This window comes from Cervus canadensis, chromosome 5 (assembly GCF_019320065.1).
Source record: "Cervus canadensis isolate Bull #8, Minnesota chromosome 5, ASM1932006v1, whole genome shotgun sequence".
Classification (NCBI taxonomy): Eukaryota; Metazoa; Chordata; class Mammalia; order Artiodactyla; family Cervidae; genus Cervus; species Cervus canadensis.
Window position 1 is genome coordinate 12,581,278 of NC_057390.1, and position 25,364 is coordinate 12,606,641.

General features: G+C 56.5%; 1 protein-coding gene across 21 annotated transcripts in view; it reads right to left on the reverse strand.

Moving 5' to 3' along the window:
- Positions 1-25,364, reverse strand: part of DYSF (dysferlin) — a 220,530-nt gene that overhangs the window by 80,658 nt on the left and 114,508 nt on the right. For all 21 annotated transcript variants that reach the window (XM_043468215.1, XM_043468211.1, XM_043468220.1 and 18 more), the window contains 3 exons: positions 10,436-10,529; positions 9,885-9,962; positions 1,404-1,585 (listed from right to left, as the gene is read on the reverse strand). In XM_043468215.1, coding sequence (XP_043324150.1) covers positions 1,404-1,585; positions 9,885-9,962; positions 10,436-10,529 — 354 coding nt within the window. The remainder of the gene's footprint in view (positions 1-1,403; positions 1,586-9,884; positions 9,963-10,435; positions 10,530-25,364) is intronic.

Consider the following 25,364-nt stretch of genomic DNA (forward strand, 5'->3'; position numbering starts at 1 on the left):
GAAGAGGCCATGGTGCTCTACCACTGGGGTCCCTCTCAGGCATTGGCGTGAAGGGGAGAGAGTGACATTTGCGTGACATTGGTGAAAGTGGAGGTAAGGTGCTATGGGGAGAGAGAGACCAAGTCATGTGGCCTCCCGCCTGCCCCATGCCAGCACTTGCACCTACTTCTGTGATGTCCCCTGGCCCAGAACCCTCTAGTTCTTCCGCCTCCCGCTCATTCCTGCCCCCAAGGTTCCAGGCTCTGAGCTCTTCCCCAAAAGACCCTTCCTCCAGCCGCTCAGCCCCCATGGAGCCAGCTTTTCCTTCCAAGGACAGAGCCGGCAGGCCGGCCTCCCCAGTCCAGGCCCGCGTTGCCCACTGTCACCTGGTGGGGGCGCCCTCACTGGCATCACCTTCAGCCACCCTCTGGTCATCACACCATCCTACCCAGTCATGGCAACCCTTTCTGGAAACATCTTTGAAACTCGGCCCCCTTCCCTTTCATCCACTGCTACCCACAATCCGGGCAGGGCCTCTTGGCCACATACACCTTGGCCAACCTCGTCTCTCTCTCCCAATAGCACCCCAACCCTCCTTTATAAAGTGTTTCCCTGACCCTGCTACGCCTCCAATCCCCTGACCTCTACTCCTTGCTCTTCCTTCCCCGCCCTGGCCCTCCCTCGTTCTGTGCTAATACCCTCTGCCTCATCCCAACACCTCAATCTCACATTCCCCAGAGCCTGTCACATTCCAGCCCACCACTGAACTTTTCCTGTCCAATACAGCATCCAATAGTTAAATTTACATTTAGTGGATTAAACTAAAAAGCAAGGAAAATCCATCTTCTCTGTTGGACTAGGCACATTTCAACTGCTCAGCAGCACACACCACAAGTGGCCCTCATTTGGGCAGCACGACCACAGAGGCTTCCCTCCAGCGCAGCAGGTTCTGGGGGACAGCACCACCCCCGCCCCACGCCCAGAGCGGACCCGGCCGGTGTCACGAGCCGGTTCCCTGGAGGAGTCCCTGCCGTGTGGTCCCTGGCTCTCACCTGGACCGGGAACCCCACGTGAGGGGCCACTCAGCCCAGTGCAACGTGCGGAGTCAACGCAGCTCTCCGACGAGGAGGGGGAACCCACCTGGGATCTTATAAGCAAGCTAGAGACAGAGAAGACCCAGGCTCCCAACCCCCAGCGAAGCACCCTGGCCAGATCTGTCCCCTTTCTCTCTCATGGGCCAACAATTCACTCTAAAATTTTCACCACTCTGCAGCCTGTGGGGTCGGGGAGAGGCCACCAGCCCCAGCCTCGGGAAGCGCCCGTCTGGCAGGGCACCCATCCCACACAGCAGCATCTCCCCCTGGGCGCTGGGCCCTGGAGAGGGCGGCCAGGGAGGGCTGGGGGAGGGAGGCGGGCAGACTCACGTAGGTGTCATGGTCATACAGCTCCACCACGATGCTGGGCGGCTGCTCAGCGATGCTGCTCGGCTCGCCAAAGATCTCGATCTCGTAGAAGATGAGCGTCTGGTCCCAGGTGGGGTTCAGGGTGTTCTTCGCCACCACCGTCTTCTGGCTCTGGTGCAGGAAGGAGACGACTGCATAGGGATCTGTGTGGGCCGGGCACGGGGAAGGGAGACAGGACACAGCAGAGACCGTCAGGAGTCATGAGGCCACAAGGCTGAAGCAGGGCTGTGGCTGCCGCTCTGGAGCAGCAATGTCCAGGCTGGAGACGTGTCCCAGCGGGGCTCCCCCCCCACCCCTGCTGGTGATGACCGCAGGGAGATGGGGCCAAGGTCCAGGGGAGCAGGCCCAGGGATCCAGAGAGTTTCCCCTCGGGGATCCTTTCTGAACTGGTTGCTGGGGGCAACAGTCTAGTTGAAGGAGGTGAGAGACTGGATGGTGCATTCATTTATTCATTCATTCATTCATCCAGGGCTTCCCAGGTGGCGCTAGTGGTAAAGAATCGTCTGCCAATGCAGGAGACATACAAGATGCAGGCTCGATCCCTGAGTTAGGAAGATCCCCTGAAGGAGGGCATGGCAACCCACTTCAGTATTCCTGCCTGGAGAATCCCATGAACAGAGGAGCCCGGCAGGCTACAGTTCATAGAGTCACAAAGAGTGGGACACAACTGAAGCAACTTAGCATGCACACACACACACACACACATCTTCAAGATGGTTTGGAATTATTGACATTCATCCTGCAAGCATTTACTGAGAGCTATCTGCAGGCCAAGCTAGGGGCTAGGTGATAAAGACTGAGAACACATTTGGAGCAATACAAAAATCTATACAAAAAAAATATATAAAATTGCAATTTTGATCAGTAGAGTGGTGTGTAAGAGAGGAATCTAGCTTTCTCGAGAGGCAGAGTAGAGTGGAGAGGGAGGTTCCATTAGACTGGCATGCCTAGGTCTGCATTTCAGCAAGCTTAGGCTGGCTGTCATTGGAGAACAGACTTGAGGGGGCAGAAGTGGGTGCAGGGAGACCAGTTATGAAACTACTCCCAGGGTTCAGGCAGAGAGGGTGGTAGCATAGATGGGTGGGGGAGTTAAAGAGAAACAAAGGGATTTGAGGGCTGTTGAGAGCTGGGGGGTGGAGAGGAGAACCTCAAGATCCCAGCAGCTCCCTGCCACCCCCAAACTCCTTTCTAACCTGCCAGCCCCAGTCATGCTGGCCTGGGACCCACCAGGATCATCCCTCTGTCTGGTCCCAAGGCGTCACGAGAGAAGTTTCTAGGGCAGTGGTTCTCCAGTGTGAGGATGCAGAGATATCACCTGGAAGGCCGGCCCTACCCTCAGAGACTCCTTCACCAGGCCTGGGGTGGGGCCTGAGAACTGACATTCCTCACAAGTTCCCAGGTGGTGCCGAGGCTGCCTTTCAGGGCTACATTTGGGAACCAAGGCAGGAGAAGGGCCCATGGGACTGAGTGCATATAATCTGGGACAGGAGAGAAAGGCTGGGAGGAGGGGCTCTCACTAGGGGGCAAGGTCCAGTGGCTGCCATTCTGTAAGATTCAATGTGCCAGATGCTGAAGCCAGGTGGACAGAGAAGTGTGAGGATGCAGGAGGCTGGATGCTCAATGCCTGGCAGGGCTGAGCCCAAAGACCCTGTCACATACCCTTTACACTTGGCACCTTCTCCATCCCGCAGCACCTTGCACCCCACAAGACGGCCCCTGTGTGACCTCAGACGGCCTCAACACCAGACATCTAGTGCCCAGATGTCCAGCTGGTTCTGGGGCTGAGATGGGGAGACAGCTTTTCCCCACAGTTGGCGGCGGGGCGGAGTGGGCAGGGCAGGGCAAGCCAGGATCCCTGTCCATAAGACCAGGCGGCATGCCACAGCCACTATACAGGAGGCGGCAGACGGTGACCATCGAGGAGGTGGAGAAGTTGGAGTGAGCAATAGGAGGACTCCCATCAAGGGACAGGTACAGGATTGTGGCTATTGCCCAAGGCGCTAGTCTTAAGGGTGGGGGGAGAGGGCAGATCTGAGTTAGAAGGCAGAAGCTACAGGCACTCACTGGCCAAACAAGGCTGGGTTTGGCTAATGGGAGGCAGCCACCTGGCTAAGACCAGTTCGCAGCCTTCAGGCACAAAAGCACAGTGGGGTCAATCCTGGAGGGCTTCCTGTAGGAAATCAGTTTTGAAGCTGACCCTGGCGGTAGAAGAGGCCATCAGGACGACCTTGGCAGAAGAGGGGCCAGGAGAGACGTGTCCACCTCTCACCACCTCCACCTGGTGGAGGCCTCCCTGGCACGGGGCTCCCTCCCCATGCACCAGCCTGGCAAGGCTGCCCGAGCCGTTCCCTTCCTGCCCCTGGCAGGGCCCAGCGGCGTCTGTGCGTTTAATGAAACCGTCTGGCTGTGATACCATCAGCTCCAAGCTCAGCAGAGAACCTCTCCCCGGTTCCAGTAAGGGAAAGAGGGCGCGTTCCGATAAATAAAACCATATTAGAGAGCCAGCGAAAAAGCCCCTTTTGTTCCCGCCCCCTGTGCTTCCCAACGCTTTATTTTTATAAGCACGGGGCCCCAGACCGACCGCGTTTACACAGAGATCACAATTGCACATTGTGGCGGCCGTGCACGCTGTATTGGTGTTGGCAGCACCCCCCACGCTGGCCCCCGAGCAGGCGACTCCTTCCAGCAGCCCCATCAGCGCAGGCAATGAGCTCAGCACGGGGGAAGGGAGGGGGCGGCTTTCAAACAAAAATCACCCAGACCCACACGCGCGCCCCGCCCGCCCAGGGGAGGAAAAAACACACAACAAAGGCATTGTAAGGAGCAGGCCTGGAGGCCTGGGGCCTCAGACACTGGGCTACTGTGTGCCGGGGCCTGGCCTCTCCCCGCACAAGGCCCAGCCCCTCAACAATGGGGCGGGCGGGGGCTGGGGTGTTGCTGAAGTAAGGTGGTCAGATGAAGGGAAGCCAGACAGACGCACAGACACAAGCCTCTTCCAGGAAAGCCAGGAGGAGGGAGAGGCAGGTCTCAAGAAGAGGGGGAGGGGAGGGGAGAGGCCGGCTCTTCCCAGGGCCACGCCGGTAGGTGAAGGCCAGCCTCACCTGCCAAGCCGCACGGAGATGCCCCTGAGGCGGAAGCTGGATTGGAGCGCTGGGGGACCACAGGCTGTCTGGGGAGCTCCAGCCAAGAACACACAAGGGTTCTACAGGACTTCAACACTGTGGGAGGCCCCAGACAGGTGACCGCTGGACCTGCAGCCCTGTGCCCAATCTCTGAGGCATTCCCGGAGCGCCAAGGAGGACCATACACTCCCTCCAACAGCTCAGACCACCAGGGTGAGGGACAGGACAGGCGGCGTTGCACCCCTTGTTAGAAGAGGGGGCTTTGCCTCAGAAAGATAAGTCTCCAGTGCCGGCTCACACGTGCCTGGGACCAGACTCCCCGGCTCCTAGTCAATGCTCCTTCTTCCTGTCACGATCAGGGTAAAAGGCCCCTTAAGACGGGTGGAGTAGATTGCTAGTAAGCAAGGCAATGCAAAGAAAAGCTACAATACAGCAGTATTTTTCATATAAAATTAAGAAAAATTTGTTTAGATTTATAAAACCCAGTGCTGGTGAATAGCTGATGAAATAGGTATTCTCCTTTATTGCTGGAAGCAATTCAACAACCCTTTAGGAAAGCAATTGGGCTGTATGCCCTGAACAACATAAAACTGTTTACACCCTGTTTCCCATATTCCTGGGAATCATCCAAATTAACCAAAAAGCTATATGAACCAAGATGTTCACTCCAGCATTATTTGCGATCCATCACTCATTCAATATACAGTTACTGACTGACCAGCATGTGGTAGGTAAGCACAGTGCTTTGAATATGAAGGCGCATGAGACGGTCCAGACTCTTAAGATCATGACTGCTGCTTAGAATTGGTAACTAAACATCAATTATAACACAAGTGATGTGCAGCTGCCTAGCAAAGTGTTCAGGGCACTAGGGGTTGGGGTAGGCTGTGGAGCCTGGTGGCCTCAAGTCAGTACTTCCAAAGGAGGCCTCCCCAAGTGTCAAGAATAAGGAGGTAACCAAGACAGACCAAGGAGAAGGGGGTATCCAGGCACCCAGGACAGCATGGGCAAAGGCACCAAAGAGCACTAGGGGGACAGCAAGCCTGTCTGCAGCGAGGAAGGGAGCACCCCGGGCCACGGGAATAGAGGACGAGGGAGAAGGCAGGTGGGCAGACCACAAACGGTCCCGGATTCACACCGAGCTAGTTGGATTAAATCCTGTCGATCACTGTTTCCCAAACTAGGTTCTAAGGAAGGCGAGCTCTCAGGGGAACGAAGGAACGCGTAAACAAGTTCAGCAGGCTCCCTTCCTGCAGCCACCCCAGAGCCTTCCGCGCCACTGTGCATTGTAAATTGCTAAGTGTGCAGTGCTTCCCAGTCTCTCTCACTCAGGAACCCTTTTTAAGTGGAGCGTTTCACAAGCCTCCAGTGCACCTTGGAAAATAGCTTCTTAAGCTCATCGGGAGAATTCCCCGCGCAGAGCCAAACTTAACAGAAAGCTGTGCTTCAGAAGAGGGGGTGGGCTGTGACTGGAGTCCAGACAGAGGAAGCCCACAGCAAGGACTCCCCAGCCCCACTCAGGACAGAGTCTGGGCCTGGGGGCCCACAGAGGTGACCTCAGCCAGGGGGCAACTGCAGTTCAGCAGACCTCACTGTGGCCTGGCCTGGCATCAACGCCCCTCAGGACCACCCAACCAGCACGTAGCTCTGACCGCCCAGGAACCATGAGACCAGCAAAGAGGGCACTGGACTCTCTACTTTCTTGGCAGACACCCCACCCCCATAAATTAATAACTTGGCATTTGATCCACAAGCCTCTCGTTTTCTTCATTAATCAAGCCCAGTCCCTGAGCCCACTGACCCACGACCCTTGCAAGGAGGAATTTCCAGGGCCTCAAATTAAGGGCGGTGCCCTGGACTGTGAGCTGCCCAGGGGTCCTCATCATGGTGGCCATTCTGAAAGCAGAGCTTGTGGCTCCCTCAAACCACATGGGCGGTTCCGGGCTGGGGGAGAAAGCAGAGAAGAACCCCCTGGAGTATAGCTGGGCAAAGGAGAGGACGTCCTCCCAAGCCTCTTTGAGAAATATCCGTCCACAGTGATGAGCAGCTCTGTGCACTGGTGAGGGCCACACTGCCACCCATGACGCATGGCACTGAGGATGTGTGGTTTCTAAGTCTGGAGTCCTATCTTTTCCATTCTAAGTAGATTCAGTTCATAGTCCAGATGCTCACCCAGCAGTGGCAACCCTATCCCAATGTAAGTCATTTGAAGTAAGCATCAGTTCACATTTTTTATACCTAATCACTACCTTGGCCACACACACTTATAACCACACAAACACAGGCCACACACACCCTTCCAGGGGTCCAGAGGATTGGTGCTGGCCCTCCAGGCAAACCCCACTGAGGCAAAATCCTCAGGCTCCCTGCACGGCAATATCGCCACAAGCCTCCCTCCCCACCTGAGTTCAGTGTCACTCAACAAGTGTTTCCTGGGCAATTCCTGTATGTCCCCCACACCTTTGGCCAAGGAGAGGGGAACAAACACAGCACCAACCTTGGGGCAGTCCCAAGGCCACCCCACAAGGGACAAGCAGAGGTCACAGCCCAGGGCCACAGGAGCCCCCACTGGGAGAAAAGCCAGAGGGCTTCCCAAGGAGGGCCCTCATGGCCGCAGACACCAGCAGACCGGCTGGCAGATGGGACCAGTGCTAGACTCTGTGCCGCACTGGACCCTCCCCTGGCCCCAGACATGCCTGATACACACAGGAGTTTCCTCTGAGAAATGCCAGCCGGTGGCCATGCATAGCCTCCAGCCGCCAGCCACCCCAGGGTCAGTTCCAGGGGAGAAACTGCTTTGGTTTAGGGTTTGGGAGTGAAAATAAACACTCTGGGTTTTATAGATTCACCCGTGTTGGCTGCTGTTTTCCTTTCCAGCAGCTGCTCAATCAGGCCTTTCATTCAGAAGCCAGTGGCCTCCGAGGAAGCCCTGGGCAGTGCCCTCAAAGCTCAAGGGATGTTTATTTGGGGGCGGGGGTGGAGCTAGGATGGAAATTGTGACGTCTTCTGCGGGCGGGACCAGGCTGACCCTGCCTGTGGTCCCCAGAGGTGCGGGTCCCTCAGGGGAGCTCCCCTCCTACAGGTCTGCCGCAGTACGGCCCACAGAGAAGGGGTCCTCCACCTGCACCCCACTTCACTCCTCCCCCACCTGCACCCCCACCTCTCACACTCTCCCCTGAAGGAAGAGGAAGCAAGACTGGGAATTAGGCCACTTCTCTTCCTCGGGGTAGGTGCTGAGTGTCAGAAAGCATCCTGGCCACAGTTCCCGGGAAACTGCAGTGGCAGAGATCGGCCTCTCACCTGCCAAAGCCCCTGCACTGGGCTTGCACACTCTCTCGGCACCCCGAACCCAAAGCACAGAAAAGAAATGGCTCCACCCACCCCACGTCCGGCTGCACGCAGCTAGAGGAAAGGTCACTGAGAGGAGAGGAAGGTGAGGAGGTACAGCTGCTGCGGAGGAACCAGGGTAGCTCCCCAGGCCGGGGAGGAGCGGGGCCTGGAAAGGGGCATGGATGGGTGGTGTGAGCTGAGTGCCAGCCTATGAACAGAAGGTCACTCCCCCAGAGGAACTCAGTTCTACCCAACTAAGCACCAAGCGTTTGGAAGGGGGTACATCACTTGTCAGCTATTTCAGCTCAAGCAATTTAGTTAACCTAGCTGAGTCGCAGTTTCTTCATCAGTAAAATGGGGATGTTAAATGCCTACTTCATAGAAGAGTTGTAAGGGTCATATGAAATAACATCAGTAAAGTGCCTGGGCTCATAGTAAGCACTGTGTTATTTCTTTAGCTTTTAAGTGCTACAGGTTCAAGGTAAGTCAAGGTCTCTTCCTTGAGGAGCTCAGAGTCACGGTGGGAAGAATATGACAGAATATCATGGCAGCTGATCTATGCAGAGAGTAAGGGCTCTGAGAGAGGTGCTGGCAAGGTCCTGACCAAGTACTGAGGAAGGAACAGCCAGCTTGGCTTGGGGAAGAGTCAGAGGGCATCTGGGCTGGTTCCTGAAAGATAAGTAGGAGTTCACTGGATTAAGAATAGCGAGGGACTGCATTCCAGGCACTGAGTACGATGGCCAGAAACATGAAGAACTAGACAACGTGACAAAAGTCGGTGCAGCCGGAGCTTAGTGGAGAGAGAGCTAGGAAAAGATGAAACTGGTGAGGTCCACAGGGGCCAGATCACAACGGAGCTGCCCACCAGGCTAAAGAGCTCTGGACTCATGTGTTGTGAAAGTGAAAATGTTAGCCACTCCATCCTGTCTGACTCTTTGCGACCCTATGGACTATAGCCTGCCAGGCTCCTCTGTCCACGGAATTCTCCAGGCAAATTCTTGCCTGGAGTGGGTTGCCATGCCCTCCTCCAGGGGATCTTTCTAACTTGGGGATCGCACCCAGGTCTCCCACATTGCAGGCAGATTCTTTACCATCTGAGCCACCAGGGGAAGAAGCCCATTTATGTGTTAGTATCTGTATGTTAGTTAGTATGTGTTTGAAACCAGGGTGGTGACATGACCAGAGCTGTCTGGGGTGGTGTGGAAGGTCACAGGGAGGCCAGGAAGCGACCAAAGGGCTCCGATAAAAGGGGCATGGCTAGTGCGAGGCTGGCTTCAGCAGCCGCGAGGCTGAACCGGAGGGAACAGTCTCTGAGAGAGACTCGGGAGCCAGAATCAACAGGACTGGGCACCTGTGTGTTTCCAGCCTGGTGGGTAGTACAGGCACATGGACGTGATGCCAGGACTGAGGTAGGAAGTAAAGAGGGGCCTGGATCTGGGGGAAGGGGGCCCAAGCAGTTCGTTTTGGATAAGACGAACTGCGGTGATGCTGAGTCTTCCAGGGGAGACACTGAAACTATGGCTGGGTATAAGGGGCTTCTAGAAACTGAAGACCTGGAAGTTTCCCTGACACGAGCGGTTCCTGGGCTTGGTAGGGGGACCCCAGTGTCCAAAGAAGAGAACACACACGGAACTCCCTGGGGGCATCAGGCTCAGGGGGCAGTGAAGTGGTTGAGCAGGAACAGGTGAAGCAGGAAGCTGCAGGAGACCAAGAAGGAGGGGTGTCCCAGGGCCAAGGCAAGAGGGGCTTTCAGGGGGCAATGATCAGTAAAGCCAAACCCCACAGAGGGGTCAAGGAGGCCCCTGCAACCAGGAGACACAGTGAGCTGACAGCGGCCCCCACCTCCACAAACACAGCAGACCACCACCCTCACAGCGCCGCCACCCTCGATACAGGGACGCCCAGGCCACGTTCCCTGCGGGCCGAAGGCCCTACGACTGTTCCCAGCTCTCAGCCCCTGGCCCCAGCTCTCCCCACTCCCCCTGCCTACCGGAAAAAGAGTCCTTGTCCATTGCAGGCAGATCCCGGGCCTGGTACATGTAGCAGCGTAGATGGTAGCGGTTCCCATCTGCATCAGAGAAGAAATAGATGCCAAGTGAGGGGCTGGGGGTGACAGGATCTGGGGGGCTGGAGGATGGAGCGTGTCTCTAGGAAAGCAGTGGACAGAGGGGCTGGATGATAGAGACCACCTGTGCCACACTCTCAGGATCAGGAGAGCAGACCACAGCCCAAAGGCGGAGCCACAAAGCAATGTGTCCTGGGCCCTGGTGAGCACTGGGGAGGGGGCAGGGAAGGGGGAAGGGGTCAAATGAACCGCAGGGACAGTCAGAAGGCACAGTGCCTTGAATGCTGGACTTCAGGCTCGGCGTTGACACACACACCACACACAGACCCACACACAACACTGACCCACAAACAAAGCATACAGACTCAGTCCTCCACAGCACCCCCACACACACCTGATCCCGTAACCCACACGGCCAGGCACGTAAGGGTGACCCACCCGTGTCACCCCTGTAGATACCTCCACACATCACTTACAGTCAAAGATGCAGGAGATCGTGGGTCTGTTCACACCAAAACTCAAGGTGGAGACGGACACGGAATCTTCACTCCTGTCATCCACCACGCCACCCTGGAGACACAGAGCTGGTCACAGCAGATTCTGACCCCGAAGGCTGGAGGTGGCAGGGAGCCTGGCTCAGATCGTCAGGTCTCCACGCTCCTTTAGACAAGGCTCCTCACTGCCTGAAGCTCTAATTGCACTCCAGACCCCAATGTCGAGTCCACAGGGAAAAGCCTCTCCCTTTCTAGCGGAGACCAGACAAGCCAGAAGGGGGTTTTGAGTTGTTCCAGCCCAAGAGGCTAGCGTTTGATAGAAGGAAGGACTCAAGGGGCTCTCCGGGGTGGGAGTGGGGTGGAATCCACTGGGGATCTGCCCAGGGCAAGGGGTCATGGGGAGCCCAAGTTTGGAGGGCCTCAAACAGCATCTCTGTCCCCCCGACTGGACACAGGGCTGGTGTGGGGACACACAGGCACTCAGCTGGGTGCCCAGCTCTGGAGAGAAGCTGCACTGTGTCCTCTCCCATCTCTTACCAGCTCCCACTGTGCTGAGGGTCAGAGGCACCTGAGCCTGGGGACAAGGGCATGGTTGAGGCGGGGGCGTTGTTTACATTCAGGCTCATAAGCTCTGCATCAAGCTAGATGCTCAGTCCCCTGTCCTCGTTGGCGCTGGACTCACTGGGCCTTCCCTGGACCACATGGCACGGTGCCCGGCATCCCTCCACCACCGCCTCTGCCGCATGGCAGCCCCTCATCAAGGATGAGCCCCAGAGGAGTCAAGGCTCCCGCAAAAACAGGAAATGTGCCACTCACATGGCAGCCCGCCCTTCCAGACCTGGCCTTCTAGGACATCAGTTCCACCAGCCTCTCGAGGTAGGAGCCCAGCAGAAGGGCCAGGGAGAGCTGGACAGCCTTCCTCTGCCATCCACTCCCTCTGCACGGCCCTTCCCCTCTCCCCACACTGTCATCTGCCCCAGTCCCTCTTCCCAACACCCAAGCATGCCCACCCTTGAAAGAAAACCCAGCCTCCCTTCCCATGGCCTTTTCACCCCACCCAGGCCCACCCAGATTAGCCACTCCCCAAGGCCTTTCCGCTGGGCCACACTGCCCTCTACCCGGCAGCAGCCAGTTCCCAGGAATCTCCACTGCTCTCCAGGCCCTACAGCTACACCCCCACCCCCCACCCGCACTTCCAAACACAAGAGGCGCGGACACTGACGAGCGCCTCCTCTCCAAACCATGTCCACCCTCAGGGCCTAGCCCCAGGCCCCTGGTCCAAGACGCCTCCCTGGATAGCTGTCCCCTTCAATCATGTCCTACTCTTTGTGACCCCATGGACTGTAGCCCACCAGGCTCCTCTGTCCATGGAATTCTCCAGGCAAGAATACTGGAGTGGGTTGCCATTTCCTTCTCCAGGGGATCTTCCTGACTTGACCCAGGGATCAAACCTGGGTCTTCTACACTGCAGCCAGATTCTTTACCATCTAAGCCACCAGGGAAGCCCTAAGTATCTGCAAGTGTGGGAGAGTTCTACAGTATCTGTCTCACAGGGCTGCCTGATTGTTAAGAAGATAAATTATATGCTGTGTTGGCACACAACTTGGCACATAATAAATCAATAAATATTTGCTATTAATGATCTTATGAGAGAAATAAAGCATGGGGTGGGGTGAGGGGAGAGGTCATAAACTATGAAGTCAGTAATTGTGCTCAGGGGTGGTATTCATATATCCTGTATTTGTTCAAAATTACTCCAGGAGCTGGAAAAGTGGACATTTCAGCACAAAGCCACAGTCCTGGGCAGAAATCAAAATCAGTGAGTCAAGCAGTCAGTCTCTCTCTACACACACAGACACACACACACACATGCGCGCACACGCACACACACACACACATGCACACACGCGCACACACACAGACACACACACATGCACGCACGCACATACACACACACACACATGCACGCACACACAGGACAGCAGGGAAGGGTGTCACACAGCAGACAGATGAGAACCCAAAAGCCACCACACTTAGAATCCTCGCTCTCGGCAGGCGTGAGCCCGGCCTTGCAGCACCGGCCCCGCCACCACCCTTGCCAAGTCCAACAGCTAATGGGTCTGGCCGCAGGGTCCACAAGGCCACAGGCAGGGCCAGACTCGGGGCCCATCAGCTGCAGGGACACCAAGGAGAGCAGGTCAGGAAGCTATAAACAGGGTATGGCCACCCCCAGGGCCACAAGGCTCAGCGCCCCCAGCAGCTCATACACCTTGGGGTGGGGAGGGGGGAGTTTGCAGGGACTCTGGAGCCCCTCATCTCAGCCAGCCACACACACACATGCACTCCACTCACAAGTAGGGCGCTGAGCTGAGTATCAGGAGGGAAGCCACCTCTGGCGGCCACAGGCCCCATGATTCCTCTCCCCCGCCAAACCGGGGATCTGCAAGGGCCGTCCATGCCCCACTGAATGGCCTGTGCCTGGGGCTTTGGCAGCACTTTCTGGGTCTCCGTCCTAAGGCACAGCCGCCTGCCTGTGATGAAAAAGCGTCCTCCTCCCTGGGGTTTCCACAAAGGCTGGGGCCTCAGAAGCAGCTCAGTCCTGGCCCACGGCAGGCCCAGCACCAACAGCGACACCCTTCAGAGGGAGAACTGCGCTCCTCCAGGAATGGCCCTCACGCTGCCGAGGCTCCTCCACCTGCCCAGCCTCCAGGAGGGGCCCGCAGCCGTCCACCCTGGTCCACAGGGCCTCAGTCCACCCCCACCCCCATCTGCTGCCCAAGGGTGGGAAGAAGCTGGGAGAACCAGGGCGACAGACTCACCTAGAGCCGGGCTGAGAGGCCCCCACTAAGCCCAGCGCCCCCCGAGGAGCTCCAGTCCCGAAGTCAGCCTGGTTTCCACACTGGGCAGAATTCTAGCCACAAGCAGCAAGTGTCTTTACATACTCCAGCCCAACAACTCTCTCAGGGGCACCTGGGCTCTTCATGGTTCCCCTTCAGACCCTGGGAGCAGAGTGGGGGCCAGCCCTCCTCCCAGCCCAGCTGCGGCCTCTGCATTGAGTCTGCAGCGGTCAGGACACTCACTCCCAAAGGCCCAGAGCCCTGCTGCCTCCACACTCAAACCAACCCCAGGGTCCCTTTTCTCACCCCAGGCCTCTTGCACAGTGTTCCCTCTGCCCTACTCTTTCCCTGCCTTTTTCCTCAGATGTCCAGTCTCACCTTCAAGGTCACCTTGCTAGGAGTTGGGCACCTCCCAGGTGCTCCCACAGAACCCCACATTTTCTCCTTACTACATATACCACCTTCCACTGTAAATCTCTATTTTTTTTTTCTATTTCTTTTTTTTTTTTCATTTATTTTTATTAGTTGGGGGCTAATTACTTTACAATATTCGAGTGGTTTTTGTCACACACTGACATGAATCAGCCATGGATTTACATGTATTCCCCATCCCGATCCCCCCTCCAACCTCCCTCTCCACCCAATTCCTCTGGGTCTTCCCAGTGCACCAGGCCCAAGCACTTGTCTCATGCATCCAGCCTGGGCTGGTGATCTGTTTCACTCTATTTCTTTCTCTGCCCCTTCCACAGAGAGCTCTGGGCAGTTCCCACCATGCACCCAGCATCCAGCAGAACCCTCACCCACAGCAGTGCTCAAGGAGAAACTGGAGGAAGAGTGAATGAATGAATGATTGAACACACACCTTTCTTGGGAGAGCTGATGATGAAGGCCAGCCCATCGCCCAGGTCAGGGGCTCAACCTGTGCATTAACACAAATAATCCAGCACCACACTTTTTCCACTTGGAAGAATACTTTCGGCTTTCACGTATGGATGTGCACAGGTCACGTTCAGGGAATTTCTCTCAAAGCAGACCATGAAGCCTCATGAAAAGCTGTTTTGGGAACTTCTGGGAAGCATCTCCCTCCCGCCTGCCCTCCCCTCTGACATTCCGCTTGTGTTTATTAAACACGTACTTTGTGCCAGGTCTTTCCCACATTCAAGTTGGAAAAGAGGTACTGCTGCTTGTGGAGACATCAAATGTCACCTCCCCAGAGAGGCCATCCCCGTCCAAATGTCAAAAACCACACTCACATCCACACCATCACACACCCACCCACACACCCCAATCCCACAAACCAGCCCTCTTCTTTCTTCTTCAGCTTTCCTTTTCTCACAGCACTTACTACGCTGCATGCTTGCTATATGAACACTTTTGTTTCTTGTCTCTCCGGGCTGCAGAATGCAGGCTCCACAAGGGCACTGCTGTGTCCCCAGGGCCTGCTACAACGCCCGGCACAGAGAAGCCCTCGGCAAACATTTACTGATCAAGGAATAAAATCCAGGCACTCTATGAGTGCCTCTCCTATCTCATACTCACCCATTTTCTGGAGAGAATTATTTGGGGCTAAAGAAAATTTCTGGGTGGAGACTGATTTGAGGGATGGATACCCTGAGATAGCGATGGTGTCGGCAGAGAGGAGAAGCAAAGATCAGTGGAAGTTCAGCAGAGATGACCCAAGTTGCCACCCTCAGCATCCGTCCTCGCCTTGGAATCCTGCCAACACCTTACCACCTCACAACAGGGATTGTCTGTTCTCAATACAGGCAAACTCTGGCACACACAGGTAACCACCATGGGGCAGAAAAGTGACCTGCAGTTCCCTGACACTGCGGTGCACGTGCGTAGAGTAGGCCATCAGGGCAACTCATTCATTTTATAGACCCTGAAGCTCCGACACAGAGAACATCAGCCTGTCAGCCCCTGGGCATCGAGCTCCACGTCATGTACCGGGAAGTTGTGGGGAAGGTGCCTGGAGCTCACCATGTGGGTTGGAGGAGGCAGCTGGAGATGCCACCGGAAAGTCCAGTTCCTAAAACTCTGATTCCTCACCGTGAAGTGGCCATCGTGGTAACACTCACCTCGATGGGCTACTGAGGCAAATGCAGGGGTTTCCAGTCTTGGCAGTACTGACATTTGGGGCTGCATAACTGTTACGGGGGCTGTCCTGCGCATTGGATGTTTAGCAGCATCCCTGGCAGCTACACATATGATGCCCACAGCTGCCCCCAGCCGCCCGCTGTAACCACCAAAAATATCTCCAGACACTGTCAAATGTCCCCTGGTGGTAGGTGTGGGATATAAATTGTCCTCAGCTGAGAGACACTGGTGGAAATAAAATGAAATGTACCCACGGCCCTGGACAAGTACTTGGCACATAATCAGATTCAGTGCTGCCAGTTTAACTCTTTCATCTCACCAGTCTCATGCTAAGCAATACCTTTCCCCCCTTAATCCCCATCCTCTGACTTTAAGTCTGGAATCCACCACCATCCCCCTGCCATAGGACCTTTGCACCGGCTGTTCTCACCACCTGGAATGCCCTCCAGACAAGCTAACTCGAGTTCTTTCCTCAGCTCAGTCATCAAAGGCCCGGACACTTCCTTGACTACTGCCCTGCCTTCATCAGCAGCCCCTGCTCAGATTCTCCAGACATCTCTGCTGCATCCATCTGTCCATGTGTGTAAGCAAGGCATGCACATTTCTTCATCCCCCAGCACCCAACCCAGCATCTGGCACTTCGTAAACATCCAGAGAAGATTTGTCACATGAATCACCAGCATCCCCACCCTAAGGTATGTGCCCAGCGCTCAGGTCTACGGTCCCAGGAAAAGGGAAGGAAACCGCATCAGACAGCACCTCACACTCTCATGGCGCTCAGAGTCAAATGCCACCCGAGAAACAGCAGGATATCGGCTCACTTACCCCCCAGGAGGGGTCATTTGTAGGGCGGAATGGAACAGAGTGGGCCCTCGGGAGGACCTGTTTCAAGAAGGCTTGGAGGAGGGGGAGAAAAAAGCAGGGTGCCGAACAGGGGGAACAGAAGCACGCTGAGGCCTGACCCCCCACCCCCAAGATCAGGGGAGACTTGGCTACAGGCGCAAGGCCAGGGCAGGGCAAAGCTGGGAGAAGTAGGGCTGGCTTCCTTGAGCTCTCACTCGGACGGAACCCTGAGCACAGCCAGGCTGCAGGGGCGGCTGACGGTCTGGTTTCCACCCACCCACCTTCACCCCCACTCCACACTGACACTCTTCCCCAGGCCAGGCCCGGGGCATTGGGTTTCCCACAGTCACATTCCTGCCTCCATAGCTCATGCCGATGTGACTCCCAGGCTGGCGCTGGCAGCCACACGGTCTGTGGCCACGCACTCGGTCTCGGGGCTAGCTGTGGGAGGGAGCCTGCCGCTCACCCAGGGACTGGGCGGCCTCCAACTCGCGGCTGCCCCGCTGGCGGCCACGGCTCCCTGGAGGTGCCTGAGCTCAGGAGGGTGAGGAACTCTCCCTCCCAGGTATACTCGGCTCCTCCAGGCTAGCCCCCAAGCCAGCGGCCACGCCCACCTCTTCTGCTGAAGACGGACGTCCCGGGACCCCGGCCACCACACCGGGAGGAGGTGGGGAGGTTCTCTGGAAACAAGCAGCCTACGAAGGGGACTCCTTGACCCACCTAAAGGGGATCCAAGACCAAGCACCAGACCGCTGGTGTTTCTGAAAGTCTTTCTGCACATGGGCCGTCATACACATGCCTCCGTCCTCTGACAACACTCACACCCCCACACAGGGCCCAGAGGTCTGGTTCAGGATCTATAAAGTGGAGGTAGGGAGGAGCAGAAGGGGCTGGAGTCAAGGTGGATGCAGCAAAAAGGCACAAGCTGAGCAGCAGGACTCCGCAGGGCTCAGTCAGTGGGGGACAGAACCACAGAAGCCGTGCTCATGGCAGTCAAGAAACGGTGGCGCCTCCGAGCTGGCTCCAGGGGCCCCCGGGGAAACCCGGCTCCAGCAGAGTCAAGCATATGGGCTTCAGGGGCCAGCCGCACCCCACCCCTACTTTATGGGAAGGACTCAATTCCTTTGTGGGATGGATCCAAAGGGTTCAGGTGACAGAGCCAACAGGAAGGGTGCTGTGATGGGCAGCCACCATCTCTTTCTTTGAGTAGAATCAGGAAGCCCTCAAGAGCAGCAGGCGCTGGAGCCGGCTGGCCTGACTCAGGAGAGATCATTAAATCTCCGGCCATTTGCAAGCCATTTGTTAAACACAGCCATTTGTAAAAATTAAATCATATGAACGTGTAACTTCAGAAATTATTTTTAAAAGAAAGGTAATAAATCCTCAAACTCATCACTTCCAAATTACCCCCACGACCTTTGTGAACCCGCTCCTGACTGTTTTCCCTCTAGAGTGTCTGTGAGATGGAAACTCTGTATAAACGCTGTGTGATGGTGTGCTGTGCCCGTCTCCGCCCATACCCACGTTCTGTGATTTCACATTGATAGCCTGAAATTGGCCACGGCACAGATAGTTACACCATATCAGCAAATGCTGCAAATAGAGCTGCATTTGTTCTCTGAATGTTTTTTCCAGAGAGCCAGTTGTAAAACAGACAGGCCTCAGGTGACCGCCAGGATCTCTTCTTCACCTGAGGCTCCGCTGGGACGCGCAAACAACAAGTGGTGATATAGAGAAGAGTGCTCTAAGCCCTGTGCAACCCCACCATTATCTGTAAGATTTTTCACAATATTCAGGTGTGAAAAGGAGTGACTACTCGAGGAAATACCACTGCAAGAATCATTACTTGTTTTCCCTGTGCCTCAGTTTGCTACTCTGTAAAATGGAAGCACCGATAAAAACCCACCTCTTAGGATGGTCAGAAGGCCTAAACGAGATAACACAGGAACAGGGCAGAGGGCACCGCCTGGCACACAGCACGCGCTCTAGAACAGCTGGTGAACTTTGTGCATACAGGGCCCGAGAGTAAATACCTTCGCCTTTGCCAGGCACGGAGGCCCTGCTGCAGCCACTCAGTGGCCGCAGTGGCAGGACAGCAGCCACAGACCATGTGCCCAAGGACAAGCGTGGTTGTGCTAACACGGCCTTGTCTACACCCACAGGCAGAGAGCCGCACTTGGCCAGCGGGCCGCCGTTTGCCAGCACCTGCTCTGTAGGGGAGGTGGTTATTTTTCCTGTGTTGTTATCACCTCCATAAGTTAAGTGAGAAAACTGAGGCCTGGAGATTCATGTGTTCCCCCAGGTCGCCTGGGAAATTTGCTGGCAGAGCCCAGGATCTCCCGGGAACCCCTCAGGGCCCTTCCCAGCTCCTGCTTCCCTATCAGAACTCAGCACCTGAGCAGAGGTCTGGGGTAGGATGGGACTAAGTGCCAAGTCAGGCCCTGGGGAGTCCACACCCATGTCCCTGCCCTGGCTGCCCAGCCCCAGCTTCCAGGGAAACCCCACACAGGCCCGCAGGCCAGGCCAGAGGAGGAGAACCCTGTAAAAGAGGAAACTCTGGAACACACGGCCCTCCCTTCCCAATCAGGGCTGATTGCAACCTTAAGTGGAATAGCAGGCGAGTGTGCAACCCCATTTAATTTACAGCTGGAGCCAGGACTTGAAAGCAGCTGTGAAACTCCTTACAAAGCCACTGGCCGGCCCCCCGGGAACTTGAGAGTGGAATTAGGAAACCTGGAGAATCCACAGTGCCACGTGTGGGCTGGCGCGAGTGTCTGTGCTTGTGTGTACGTGTGTGTCCCGCCAGGCTTCCAGGTCTCTGAAGTCTGCAGAGCACACCCAGGTGGGTTTTAGGCCATGCCAGAGTACCTCCGTAGTCAGGACAACTGTACATCCTGGTAGGCCTGGAATGGTTCGAACTTAGGCCTGTTTTCCAGCATGAATTTTAAGTCTCTAGACCAGACAATGGGCTTCCCAGGTGGCACTAGTGGTAAAGAACCCTCTTGCCAATAGAGGAGATGTAAGAGATGCAGCTTCCATCCCTGGGTCAGATCCCCTAGAGGAGGGCATGGCAACCCACTCCAGTATTCTTGCCTGAAGAATCCCCATGGACAGAGGAGCCTGGCGGGCTACAGTCCACAGGGTTGCAAAGAGTCGGACACTATTGCAGCGACTTAGCATGCATGCAGACCAGATGATGAATTATAAGGTCACCCTAGCAACTGTGGACGCAGACCTTCATGCACGTATAATGACACACCTGGGGACACCTGTCACATTCACCCCACTGTAACACCCAGTCCAAGCTTGCCTCTGTGCTGACATTCTGTCTCAGGTCCATGGACACACACGTTTCAACAGACACACGCAGGCTTCACCCAGCTCTTGAGCGAGGTAGACCCAAAGACCGCGTATTTAGAAGATTCACTCAGGTGGTCCTGCTATGCAGGGAGGAGGAGGATCAGAGGAGGGAGTCAGCAGCCCTCAACTCGCCCCACCGCACAATACCAGGTGTGACAAGTGCTCCACGAGGACATTCAGGAGACATAGAGCCGCCTTCCAATGGCCTACACACCCAGCCAGGGAACTTGGCCACTTAATAAGGCCAAGGCCTCTCACCTCCCGGGAGCTGCCCTTGCTCAAAGTACCCACTCTAGGAAGTATGCCAAGGTGCCCTGCACACAATGCCGGATTTCATCCAGGTCCAGACATGGGCCTTGCCCTCCCCACCCACATCTGACCTCTTTTTTAGCCAGTTCAAACCTCAAATTACTCCTCTCTGGCACCAACCTCTCCCTGATCCCCTTCCTAGCATTTCCAACTCCCCACCTGCCCTTCTCTGCCCCTGACTGGGGCTGGGGATTCCTGTCTCTATGGGTCCTCCACACTTTAGGTCAGGACCCATAGAGACAGGGCCCTGCCAACCAATTGCAGGCTTCATGGCTGGAGTCAGTGGTGCCAACTGCCCCAGGGAGGGCACACTGCCTGGCTACAAGGTGAGGAGGGGGCTGCACCCTGCCCAGGGCTCCAGCCACACAGAAAGCCCTCTGGGACCCCTCCTCCAGCAGGGAGGACTTCATGCCCTAACAGCAGTGGGGAGATGAACCTGGGGAGCCTGCTGTTCTGGCCTTGGTTCTAGAACTGACCCATGCCGAGCTGCAGGGCAAATGCCTTCTCAGGCTCCAGTTTCTTCTGGGGTCACATTAGGGCTCAGAGTTCTAGAGCCGTGCTATCCAACAGAACTTTCTATAAAGACGGAATTGTTCTATACTGCCCAATGATAGCCACTAGCCAGGCGTGGCAGCTGAGTTCTTGAAATGTGGCCAGTGTGACTGGCGAGCTGAACTGTCTTATTTTAATCACTTTAAATGTAAATTTAAATAGCCACACCTGGCTATTAGTGTAGTTCCGGAACCTCCATCTCCCCAACTATAAAATGGGTATAGTCATAAAATCCAGCCTTCTCGGGTCACTGTGAGGATGAAATGAGACAATGAACATGTAGCTCTCAACCTGGTCTTTGGCACAAGGCAAAATAGATTTTAGTAATCCCTACTCTCTTTGAGATCCTAGATTTTCTTGAGAACTGGAGAAAATTATAGGCCTCACCCCAAAACAGAAACACACACTGCACACACCATATACATCCATACACATCACACGCGGGCTTACACGTCGGACACACGTGCACACAGATCACACATGCACACTCACAGCCCGGCACCCAGTGTCAAGCAGCCAGATGGAGAGTGCTTCCGAACATGAAAGTTCCTTCCAGCTCTAAAAATCTCCCGGGTGAGGAGCACACTGGCTGAATCTGCATCTCCTCCTCTCCCTGCCCAGGCTCAGGCATCTCAGAAAACCCTTCCAGACTGCAGGCCGAGCACAGAGACAGGGCTCTGGAAAAATCCTCGCGCAAGGAGGGCAGGCCCAGGGCAAGGGCCACAGGACGGATTCTGTGAGCTCATCCCCAGCAGCCGTCACCAAGGTTCTCAGAGAGGCCGGTGGCGTCGGGAGGGGGTGACTGGGTCGGAGCCGGCGGTGGCGGTGGCGGCGGCAGCGAGGGGTGTGGGGCGAGGAGAGGGAGGCTGGATGGAACACGCTATAATAGCAGCTTTGTACTCTGCTTCCCAGCTCCCCGGGAACGCCAGGAAGATTATGAAACCCGGTGTCTTTGGGAATGCCAGGATATTAGCTGGAAAAAGAATAATACGAAAATAAAATAATGCTCGCGATGGAGACAGCAGACGATTAGCAGACAGAGCCAGGGCCTCCCGCTCCGCAGAGGGAGCCAGGCTTGGCCCCGGCAGAAGGCTTCAGGGAAAGGCTGCCCGTGCTAATGAGCAGACAGGGCCTGCCTTCCAGCGAGACGTCTTCAGGAGGGGAGCTGGCAAGTGAGGCCCGGCCTGCTGGTGGACTCATGGGCCAGGGGACGGGCGGTAGGAGGCAAGGGGGCGCCACAGGCCTGGCCCTTGGGCCCAGACATCCAGAAATGTCAGATTACCAGCAAGGCCACCTGGCCACCACCCACAGTCCTGGATTCCTCCAAGCTCTTCCTCCCCAGGGCCTCCTCCAAGAAGTTCCCCTCATTTGAAGCTGTCACTCTGGAATGACTCTCAGTCCGCCCTTCAAAGATGCAGATTCTGTTGGGTTTATTTACATTCAGATGTGAATGTCCCTCTTCCTAATCAGACTGGGGTTTCCCAAGAGCCAGGTCCATCAGACGGATCACTAGAAGAAAAGATCAACTTCTCCCACAAAGGAGCAGAGAGGACATGTCACCATTCCCTGCCTCCCTCTCCAGGACCCTGGCCACACACCTTCAGCCAGAAAGAGATGGCCCCCCTCCCCCAGAGGGGCATTCATTCAAGTAGGGGGCCAATGTCACTGCCTCCCTCATGTTCAGGATGTTCTATGCAGCTGACATCCTGGCTACTCAAAGATGGTCCTGAGATCTACCCAGACATCAAATCAAAAGTGTGCATTTTAACAAGAACCCTAGATGGGTCCTAAGTTCATTAAAACTGAGAAACACTTCATTACATGGGTTATGTCTTCATTGCTTACAGGGACCCACGGATGTAGTGATTTTCATAAGTAAGGTAACAGAGTCGCTAAAGAGACAAGTAACCTATCCATAGTGGAAGCAGAGGAAGGAGAACTCAAACCAAACCGGTGCCATTCAGAAGCCTCACCCACCTACTTCCACACTCCTGCCAAGGAAATCAGCAGGCATCAGTGACCAGTGGGCAAACGCCAGTACCTAGAACAATTAGATTGGTCCTGATGTCCAGAAAACCCAACCGTCTGCCCTGATGCTAGAGCATCAGTTCTCCCTGGGATGAAGGACAGCAGACTCAGGAATGGGAACCCAGGCTGTCCTTGGTCCTGGCCGGAGGCATGTTAACATGACCATGGAAGGACAGCGCATGTATGTGTGTGTGTGTGTGTGTGTGTGTGCGTCTGTGCGTGTGTGCTCTCACGCTGATGAGGGTGGTCATTGGCTCAAGTAGAATGATCTAGACAGTTCCTACCTAGTGGGCCGGTGGCCCTGTCCAAATGTCAGTCACACCTAAAGACTGCGTTCTCCAGTCTTCGTGGATCCAGCCACTCGGACCACTGTCCACCTCTGGCTCCCTATATCGGCAAAGCTCCCCCAGGACTCCAGGCTTCACCGCCCTGGTTTCTTCCACAGCTCACAGGCGGCTTACATCTGCACCACTACCAGTCACCTTCCCACTTGACTTGACATTTGATTGCAGGGCTCCCTCACAACATTTTCTCCCACGTAAAGAGTACACGGATTGGTTTCTCAGTTCTGGGAAATGCCCGCCTTCACTCTCCCAGTCACCGAGCCATGAAAGCTTGGCAGTGGGTCCCCCAGCCTCGCTCGCCTTCTTCCCCTTGATCCCCGCCAGCCCCGGAGCCGTCCACGCTTCCCTCCGCGTGTCTCCGGGCCACCTCTGGCCTGGCGCCCTCTCTCCTCCCAGCCCCCTCCCTCCCCTTGCGGCTGACGCTCACCCCCCACGCCCCCAGTCTCCCTGCCCTGGGGCCGCCTGGCAGGCAGCCGCCAGATCCATCTTCCTCACCCAGCACTTCACCGTGTGTGTGTCACACCCACCAGGGCCAACCGTGAACTCATCGCAGCCCCAGGCCCACCCCACCCACAGCCTGGCGAGGGGAGTGGCCCTACCGTCCATCCAGCGGAGCCTCTGACACCCGTTTGACCCCTGCCTCCCCAAGCCCTGCCACTCCACCTCGATCCATTCCAGTCTCTTGGCTCCCACCCCAGATGGTCACCCCCTCCCAGATCTCTAACCACGCCTCCTGGGGGGGGGGGGCGTCTCGTGATGGAAGGCTCTCCCTCCCCAGCCGTCCTCCACGGCTACCCGATGAGGGCCCTAAAACCCAGCTCTGACCAGAGCACCCCTCCTCCACTCCGCAGCCCACACTGGCCCCCACTGCTCATTCAAGCGTGCCGTGGTCATCTGCACGCTGCGCCCAGCACCGTTCGGCCTCGTTTCCTTTTCAGATGCTCTTCTCCCCAACCTGGTGGGGCTGTCGACCACAGAGAAAAGGGGGGCATGACCCAAGACAGTCAATCAGAACATTCCGTTCCTCGCCCTGAGGCTCAGGCACCGGTGTGGGCACAGGGCCCAGCAGAGCTGGTCAGCTGCGCACCAAGACGGCACTGGCCTCCCTGAGAAAGCGCGCGCTCCCCTCTGGGGTCTCCCGCTGCGAGGACAGAGAGAAGGCCGGCTGGGCTCTGCTGGCTGTAAAGACGGTGACAGCCTCCGTCACGGGCACCATCTCTGCCACCACATGGAATGAGCCAGTGTGAGAATGGGGCCAAGAGCGCGGAGCGAGTAAGAGACGCAGAGTCCCAGGGACGCCGTATGAGCCCCCGGCTCCCGCCAGGCCTGAGGCCTGATTCACCTCGTGGTGAATCAGATTCCCGGCCATCTGAGCCCTAAGCTCTTTTCCTCTCTTCAGCCCATTTCGGTCGCATTTCTATCTGATGAAAACAAGCCCTGGCCCCTTGGGGGCAGCACCCTCAGGCCTGGCCCTGCCTCTGAGGTCCGCCAAGGTCTTTATTCCCCGCCCCTGGTGGGAGCCACACAAGCTACCCCCCACTCCCCGCCGCGCTGCCCTGGGCCCGAGCCAGGCCCCTTCCGACAGGACAGAGATGCCTGGCTGCGGCTGCTCCAGCCTGGGTGGCTGCTCCAGCCCCCGCCCCGCAGCTCCGCCCCAGCCTGCACACCAGCTCAGGGGCCCAGAGAGCCCAGAGCTCTGCCCTCTCCTTCAGCCTACCTACCACTTGGCCTCCAGACCCGGGAGGGGCTCCCTCCAGAGCCTCTGACATCACCTGGCCCCAAGAGGGTTCTATCTCCCACACTGTCACCCCTGGACCTGGCCCCCCCAATAGGTCCTGGGAGTGATGGAGCTTCCAGGCCCTGCCCAGGCCCCCTCAGGGCCACTGCCAGCTTCAACTCCTTTCCCTATAGCCATCCCATCAGGTCGGGGGGGCCCTCCCCACTGTACTCCCTGGCTGAGGGCTAAAACCCACTGCTCCTCACCCAGACCAAGCACTTCTATGTACTCGCATACACACACAGCGGGCTCACAAAGACACACTCAGATTCCATTAGCCAGTAAAGCTGGTGAGACCTACTCCCGTGGGTCACAGCGCAAAGCCCTCTCCCCCATCCAGGAGGCGGGCTGTCCTAACTGGATTTCAGAGATGACATCTCCTCCTGGGCATCTCACCCCCAACTCTGGAAATGGCCAGACCAGCAGAGTGGGGGACAGGCTATCCCCTGGTCCCAGACATCCCACTTGGTCTGTCCAGGAAGTGTGAGCACATCTTTTTAGTGGAACACATCATCCAGACCCTGGATAACTTTGACCTGACCCTCACTCCACTAGCTCTGGGAAGTGGTCTCTAAGGCACCTCTCTCCCCAGATTCCCGGGATGCCCACAAGCTGGCCTCTGCCTCAGGAGGATCTAAGTCCACCCGAGGACATTCAGGGTCTCTGAACCCCTCTGGCTACTCCCCTGGGCCAGGCCAAAGCCTCCCAGGCCCATCCCCAGGCCGGCCAGCCTCTTCAGAGGAGCCAGGTCCCTTAGCCTC